The sequence below is a fragment of the Cryptomeria japonica genome, chromosome 7 (genome assembly GCF_030272615.1).
Source record: "Cryptomeria japonica chromosome 7, Sugi_1.0, whole genome shotgun sequence".
Lineage (NCBI taxonomy): Eukaryota > Viridiplantae > Streptophyta > Pinopsida > Cupressales > Cupressaceae > Cryptomeria > Cryptomeria japonica.
The window spans coordinates 672,494,610-672,503,285 of NC_081411.1; the positions used below are offsets into that span (position 1 = coordinate 672,494,610).

At 33.6% G+C, this 8,676-nt stretch overlaps 1 protein-coding gene across 1 annotated transcript; it reads right to left on the minus strand.

The window, feature by feature from the left end:
- Positions 1-4,802: 4,802 nt before the first annotated feature.
- On the minus strand, positions 4,803-8,128 carry LOC131060487 (receptor-like protein 18). The gene is made up of 3 exons (XM_059208897.1): positions 8,082-8,128; positions 7,663-7,976; positions 4,803-7,571 (listed from the first exon to the last, which is right to left on the minus strand). Exon 3 carries the CDS (start codon positions 7,443-7,445, stop codon positions 4,803-4,805), a length of 2,643 nt encoding a protein of 880 aa, XP_059064880.1. The 5' UTR covers positions 7,446-7,571; positions 7,663-7,976; positions 8,082-8,128.
- Between the last annotated feature and the right edge of the window lie 548 nt (positions 8,129-8,676).

Below are 8,676 nucleotides of genomic sequence, written 5' to 3' on the forward strand. Positions count from 1 at the left end.
TTGTAAATAAAATTCCACATAACCGATACTAAAGGTAAGTTTGAAATTTGAAAAAAATACTCCCTAGGTCCATTATTCAAATACTTTGCAAACATGATTTGTGCCCAAAAAGAATCAGAATTCTCATACAACTTCTAGAACAATTTAGCTCTTAGAGCCACATTCTGTTTTTCCAAATTCCTAATTCCTGTACCCCCCAGATCCTTGGGTAGACAAATTTATCCCAAGCTACTAAAGGTAGTTTATTCCTCCCATTTTTATTACTATTCCAAAGAAAGGACCTAAGAGTGTCCTACAGGCTCACCAACACCGATTTAGGGGTTTTTAACACTGACATAAGGTAAATAGGGACCGCATTGAACACAGATTTGATCAGGACAAGTTTCCTTGCAAGGCTTAACCATTTATGGCTCGAAGATAAAATCCTCTTTGAGATGACAGAAATAAGGTTATCCCAAAAGGTTAGTTTGTCTTGTTTGATGAAAATAGGTATACCGAGATACTTACAAGGAAGGATACTAGGTTCAAAACCCCAAAAGGACTGCAATCTCTGTTGAACTAACTGGGATGTGTTAAGGAAGAATATTTTTGACTTCTCAATATTCACTTTTTGGCCAGAAAAAGACGCGTACTTTTGAATAATTCCATTTATAGTATTTTCCTCCCTCAAGGAAGCCTGACCAAAAAGAAGAGTATCATCTACGAATAAATAATGTGAAATAGGAATGGGAACCCCATGGATTGCAATCCCCTTCCATAATCCTTTTGACTTTGCAACCTTAATTGCCCAACTAAAGGATTCAGCTAAAAGTATAAATAGGAAAGGGGACAGAGGATCCCCCTATCTAAGTCCTCTGGAAGACCTGAGAAAAAACCACAAGGAGATCCATTGATTAAAACCAAAAATCTTGTAGAGGAAATAAAAGCATTGATCCATTTTACCCAAGCCTTGGAGAAACCTAACTTGAGAAGAACACAACCTAAAACCCCCCATTCAACCCTATCATAGGCCTTCATCATATACAATTTGAGAATCATGGACGGGACCCTCTTAGTAGAGATAGAATGTAGCACTTCATAAGCCACAATGGGTCCCTCCGGTATTTCCCTACCAATAACAAAACCACCTTGCTCTAAGGAGATGATTTTGGGAAGAATTCTTGCCAATCGAAAGGAAATTGCCTTAGTAAATATTTTATACAGGGTGTTGCATAACGCAATAGGACAAAAATATGCAAAGGGCTTAGTGACATCTTTTTTAGGGATAATAACAATCAATGTGGTATTAAGTTCTTTTAAGATTCACCTATTTGTCCTAGCCTCTTCAAGAGCTAAGAGGACATCTTTGCCCACAAAGTCCCAACACTTTTGAAAGAATAAAGTGGTAAACCCATCCGGCCCTGGGGCCTTGTCGGGATTCATATCAAAAACCGCACATTTGACTTCTTCTAAAGAGAAAGGAGACATCAACATCCTATTATCCTCAAGGGACACTAAGGAGGGAATATCAGAAATAAAATCATTCGAACCACACCCACCCTCTGAGGACAATAATAATTTTAAAAGATAACTGCTTCTAAGGCAATGTCTTCTAATTCAGTAAGCAACTTCCCATTGGGATCCTCTATGAAAGATATCCTATTTCGACTCCTTTTTAGCTTGGTGGAAGAGTGGAAAAACTTTGTATTTTTATCGCCATCTGAAAGCCAAACTTCCCTAGATTTATGTCTCCAATAAGATTCTTCCCTAGCTAAAACTTCTTCTAATTCTAATTTTAGAGATTTTAATTCATCAAACACATGTGAAACCATGCCATGAGTAAGTACATGCGTGTTTAAGCATTCAATCATATCTTTAATTCTTTGTTTCTCATGAAAAATATTCTTGAAATGTGAAGAATTCCACTCTGTAATAGTTTTCTTCAAAAAGCTAAGTTTCTTGACAATCTGAAACATTTGAGACCCTGGACAGAAAGGAGCAGATTCCCACCATACCCTAAGGAGGGGTAAAAAGGAGGAATCCCTGAACTACTTGGGTTCAAATTTAAAAGAAGAATTAACACTAGGATTGACCTCCAAAATAGTTAATGAAATTGGAAAATGATTAGAACCTGACAGAGGCAAAATAGAGAGAAAAAACACAAAATCTGATTGTAACCATGATTCTGAAAGCATGAAACGATCTAGCCTCTCTCCTATTTGAGAAAAATCCCTTCTCATATTTGTCCAAGTAAAAAACACATTTTGAAACTTACAATCAAAGAGGTCCATTTCAAAAATAAAATTCCCAAAATCAACCATAGTTTTTTTAGATGGTAAAATGCCTCCTCTTTTTTCACTTGAGTCTATGATTGCATTAAAATCTCCCCCAAATATGACTAAATACCCCTACCTCAGGGGAGAAGCAATCCTTTTCAAATCACCCCATAACTTGGATTTTGCCTGAATCGTAGAAGGAGCATAAACATTAAATAACCAAATCTTAACCTTAGAAATCTTACTAATAACCAAAAACAGCATCCAGTTTGCAGCTGAAGTCACTAACTACACATCTTTATTGAAATTATTCCATAGTAATGCTAAGCCTCCAGAAGCTCCATTAGCTGGGTGAGAAACAAAATTCTACCTTTTCCAAGATGAAAATTCTACAATTTAGTCTCTTACAACATAAAGATATCACACTTAAATCCATCTTGGATTTAACCAAGCGTCTCTTGTTATGGGCATTTAAGCCCCTAACATTCCAAGAGATAATCTTCATTGTCCTTGAGGGGAGGCCAAAGCTCCCTTCTTCTCAACATCCAGAGCTTTATTGCTATTACTAAAACAACAATGTAGGTTTCTTTTAACAGCCCTTGACCTAGTCACAGGAGGACTCGTCAGCAGAGGCTTCCCCTTTTTCTTTTTCCCCTTTAATGGAGTCGAGCTAGATTTTTTAGGTCTTCCCAGGGAAAGAGTCTTTCTCCCCTAACCAATACTAGGAGAAAGGGACAAATTTTTTTGTAACCCTACATCAATTTCTAGTTGAGTCTGAGCTTTCTTAGGGGGTCTACCTCATCTAGACGTGCCAACAGGTGGAGTTAAGAATAAAGAAGTTTGAACAATTGGAAAAGTCTTACCAGATTTTGGAGAAGCTAAGCCATCTACCATGACAGACCCCAAATCCTTAAAAGCCAGGATTTCAAAAGGGTTAGCTGTTAAATTAATAGGAAGGAAGAATTAATCCCACCTAAATCACTATCAATTGCATCAATAACTCTATCTGCAACTTCCCCTACTAACTGAGGGGCATGTTTTATAAACAAATCATTTACCTGTTCAACCAATTCTGTATCAGGCAAAATTACTTCCGGCATCATATTACAACCCAAATTTACTTCCTTATCTAAAACATTTTTCCCCTAATGAGTAGGAGAAGAAGCAAGATTCTGAATTTCAGAAATTAGAACCGAATCCTGTGGAGTTACAACAATAGGAAACTTAAGATTAAATTAAAGTTAAAATAAAGTTATCTTCAAACTCTAATATACATTAAGAAAATATGAATAAATGTGAGAAATTTTTCTAACAAATGTTTTGTAAGTAAATAATTATTTATGTTTTTTTAATGTAACTTTTTCAAAACATTGACAACCATATTTTCAACCTTCCCAACTTTTTAGATTTCAAAAATGATAGAATGAAATGATAGTTGTAGATGCTTTTCAAGACATCTATCTATTAAGAATTTGAAGTTTGGACATATAAAAAATAATAATATTTACCCAATAAAATCATAACGAATCATATATTGTATTTTGAAATTTTACCAGTTTCCTAAACAAATCATTTTAATTAATCAAATTTTCATTAAAAAGATTGTCACCATTAGAAGTGAGGTGACGAAAGTCTATGAAGACTCCCAACTTATGATTTACATAGAAAAGGTAGGGTTGGCATTCCCAAATCGAATTTTACTACAATCTTGAAATAAAATTTAAAAAGATTTATAAGATAGAAATAAATATCCATTACTTACATATAGTTATTTTGAAAAATAAAGCATATAAAAGTATATATTTACATTTTTTATAACATATTTACATATATTAAAAATATATTTGTGATAGAATTATAACATTAATATTTCTAAAATATATGATGTGCTACTATAATAATGTTCAATTAATTAACTTTAAAGATACTTCCATATCAATTAGTATTAATGTTTGTAGAAGTAATCACAACAATTAAGTCTACTATATTATTTTACATGCATAAAGTCAACATTGGTTTGTCTGAGCTTTAAGACACATACAACATATGGTTTCTTCATATTAACACAAACTTCATCCTCATCAACACATGTATTTGTGAATAACACAAGAAATTGAATCAAAATCTTAAAATAATTCACTCTATGATCGAATACATTCCAGGTGTCATCCAACATTTTATTTGAGTTAAATAAAAAATTACAGTCAAAGGCTCTTCCTAAAAAATGCTAAAATCATTTTTTCGTGCTTCTATTTCACATACAAATAAGTAATATCTTCAATTTTTAAGTTAAAATATTGTAATATTTCAAACATAAAAGTGTACTTTGTATTTTATTGATATACTATTTATAAAATTTTAATATTTAATTAATGAATTAACTTAATATTTATTTATTCTTGTATAAGAATTCAAATACTTTTAATACTTGTTTCATAAATTTGAAAAGAAAGACATCAAATTTGTCTAGTTATAATGAAATTACAAGGCAATCTCATTATCATGAGAAGAATTTGAGGATAATGATTTTACAATTTTTCACTATTGTTATCTATTTGTCAATCTACTCAATAAACTAATTGCCATCTCATCTAATACATGAATGAATCTTCTCCTCCAATTCCTTTTTGTAGCCAAGATTCCAAACACTCCCCAAAATCCAATAGAAACACTTGCCATCCGCTCTACATACCAATGCCATGGAATTCCTTCTCCTTCATCATCTTCTTTCTTAAGAAGAGGAGTTGGTATGCTAGGATTTGACCTCTCTCCACATCTACATGATTTATTGTTAACTGGGAATCCACAAAGATCACGATTCCCACTGAAATAAGTAGAATTGAATGTATTAAATTGTCTTCCTTCTGGTATTTTTCCACAAAGCCTATTGTTAGATACAATGAAAAAACTCAGATAGGAAACTTGTAGCATTTCATTTGGAATCCTTCCATGCAGTTTATTGTTTGAGAGATCAAGTGACTCTAACTCTGTAAGTAATCCAAAGCTTCTTGGAATCTCTCCTGTAAGACCATTATCTGATAAGTTCAATGTGTGGAGACTTTTAAGATTCCCAATTACTGAAGGAATATCACCTGTTAGATTATTTACAGATAGATCAATGCAGGTTATAAATAGCATCACTGAACTGACATACACCATTTCTAATCCCTTATTGAACACTTGTATCTCTTCTTTGTAATAATAGGAGCTACCATCATTGTCATGTGAGCTTCCCGCTGTAGAATTCCTCATACTTTTCAATGCTGCTAATTGTGGTGGGATATAACCAATCAAACCATTATGTGAAATGTCTAAAACATGGAGGCTTGACAAATTGCTCAATTGATGTGGGATGTGCCCTTCAAATTTATTTAACCTCAAAACAAGTATCATCAATTCAGAGAACTGGCCTAACCAAGATGGTATGTTCCTAGAAAAGAGATTGTTAGCCAAATCTAAAATTTGCAAGCTAGAACAATTTTTAAGGCTTGATGGCAAGTTTCCCTTCAACATATTGCCATCAAGATGAAGTGAACTAAGTTCACTTAACATTCCCATATGATATGGTATCTCTCCCATTAAACCAGTATTTGCTAGGTTTAATGTTGTTAAACTAGAGCAATTAGTTATGCTCGATGGTATTTTACCAAACAATTTGTTGTTTGAGAGATCTAAAACCTCCAAATATTGCAGAAGACCAACTGAAGAAGGTATATCACCACTTAGATCATTTGCTGAAAATGACAAAAACCGAATTGCTGGTAGAAGATTGCCAATATCCATTGAAATAAATCCTGTGAATCTATTCTGAGACAAGTCCAATAGTTCCATGTTTGATGTTGGTACTGAAGAAAAAGGAAGAGCACCTTGTAACATATTACTATGTAAGTCCACATTCTGAAGATATTTTTTCATCAAGTTGGAGGGAACATGACCTTGCAAGTTATTGTATGACAAGTTAAGACTTCCCAAAGAAGGAAGCATCCCTAACCAATCTGGAATATTTCCAAATAGACTATTATTGGAGAGATCCAACACAAACAATCTATACTGTGTGGAAAGGAATGGTGGAACAATACCCCCAATATTACATGAAGCTAAGTATAGAAGCTCAAAGTAAATTGTGGGCACCCAATCTGGTTTGATGATGACAGTCAACTCATTGTAGGATAGATCAAGTGAATCAAGCCTAGTCAAATTTTCAAAAACATTGAGAAAAATATTTCCTCGAAGATTGTTTAAAGATAGATAAATACTTGTAATACTAGGAAGACTTCCAAATGAAATAGGAATGCTACCATTTAGTTGATTGTCACTAAGCCCAAGAATATCTAGAGATGATAGTTCCCCTAGCTGGAAGGGTATATTACCACTCAAGAAATTTGAGGAGAGCTCTAAGCCCACCAAAGAGGAAAGATTGCCCAACTCAGAAGGTATATTTCCAGTTAAAAAATTGGAAGAGAGATATAATTCAGTCAAAGATTGAATTTTACCAAGTGATGGTGGAATCTCTCCATTCAACGAATTGTTAGAAAGAAATAAGGTTTGCAAGATAGAGAGATTACCAATAGAAGAAGGAATTGGGCCTTCCATATTTTTCATATCTCTCAAATTAAGATAAATGAGAGAAGAAATATTTGCAATACAAGGTGGCATACTTCCTTTCATATTAGACCCTGAAAGAAAAAGGACATTGAGTTGAGACCATTCCCCACATAATATTTGACTTAGGTTTCCACTAATTAAGTTTTCTCCCCCTAATGTAAACTCTTTTAGAGTAGGCAGACGAGAGAGACTCAAGGGAAACAAACCACTTAATAATGGACACTCATTAAACCAAAGAGAAACCAAAGTAGTCAAATTTCCTAACCACAAAGGTACCGGCCCTTCAAAGTAATTGTAACCCAAGTGGAGGTGGGTGAGGAATGAGAGGTTTTGAATAGCATTGGGAATGTGTCCTGAAAGCATGCATCCTAAAAGGTGGAGTTGTTGGAGATTGTAGAGATGAGAAAGGGATGCTTCCAATTGATTTCCTGTCATATTCAGCACCACTCCACTAAGAGACAAGTATTTTAATTTTTGCAGTTTTTCTGCCCACACTAACCTAGGGCTGTGCATTTCCCCATAAAACTCAATTCCAAAATCATCCACCTCTGCAACAGATAGGTCCAAAAATGGGAATTGAACCATTGAACTGGGCCCTGGACAAGTTGAGATAAGCTAAATTGTGCAAGGAGGCAAATTGCTTTGGTATTTCACCTTCAAAATAGTTCCTACTCAAATCTAGATGTCTCAATTCTTGCAAGGCAAATAGACCTACATGGTAAACGAAAACAAAAACTACTCAAATTACTGTAAAGGGAAAGCTTAAATCAGAAAACATGAAAGATTGCTTCGTAAAAAATACCTTTGGGTAGAACACCACTCAAAGAATTGGAGCTTAGATCTAAATGCTGCGTGCTATTTCTCTCATCAGACCAGCGATGTCTGGAATAATGAAGTTTGACAACATTTGAGGTTTGGCAGCTACATTCCACTCCCCTCCATTCGCAGCAATTAAAGCCCTGCCATGAATGCAATAAAAATGCAGGATCCAATTTATTCATGAAAGAAACAAGAATGTGATATTGCAGCTTATCATATGAAAACAGCTTGCGAATGCAATTAAGCAGCATATGACAGAGGAGGACCGATCCATGGCAAGAATTCAGATTATTTCACCTGCAACAACAACAACAATTTTGATTAGAGATTAAAATAATAAAAATTGAACAAGAATTGTCTGATATTAACTGAAAAATAACACAGAGAAATGCAGATAGCTACCAGGAGTTTAGTGCATATATTGAGTAATGGAAAGTGTGAGAAGTGTGAGTAAGGAGGAAGGGAAAGTGAGGTTAAATAAGGAAAGAGCTGCTTACTTCGTGTCCAGCACGGGAGGAAATGAGTGAAGCAGAACAAGTCAAGGCCCACTCGTTCCTTATCACTCTGATCGTAAATGTTTTAAGCTAATTAATAGATAAGTTTCACAAGGCATTCTATATATGATAGAATTAAAAAGTAAGTCACTTTTTTCAACTTATTATTTCAGGAAGTGTATATATTTATTTTATTTTATTTTATAATAAAAAATAGTTTATGTTTTCATATTTAATTTTGTACTGAATTATAAATTTTAAACATTAGAATAATTTAGTTATTAATATACAATTTTACTTTAATTTTCATTAAGGAAAAGTAGTTTTTTCTTATATCTTTCTCATTTATTTTATTTAATTTTGTATTGATAATTTTTAATGCATGTCTTAAGCATATTTTTCTAGTTCTTTTAATACATTTATTATGTGATATTGTGTTAAATTATATCATCATGTTCAAAATATCCATGATTTATTTTCTAAAATAATGTTTGTCTCGGATT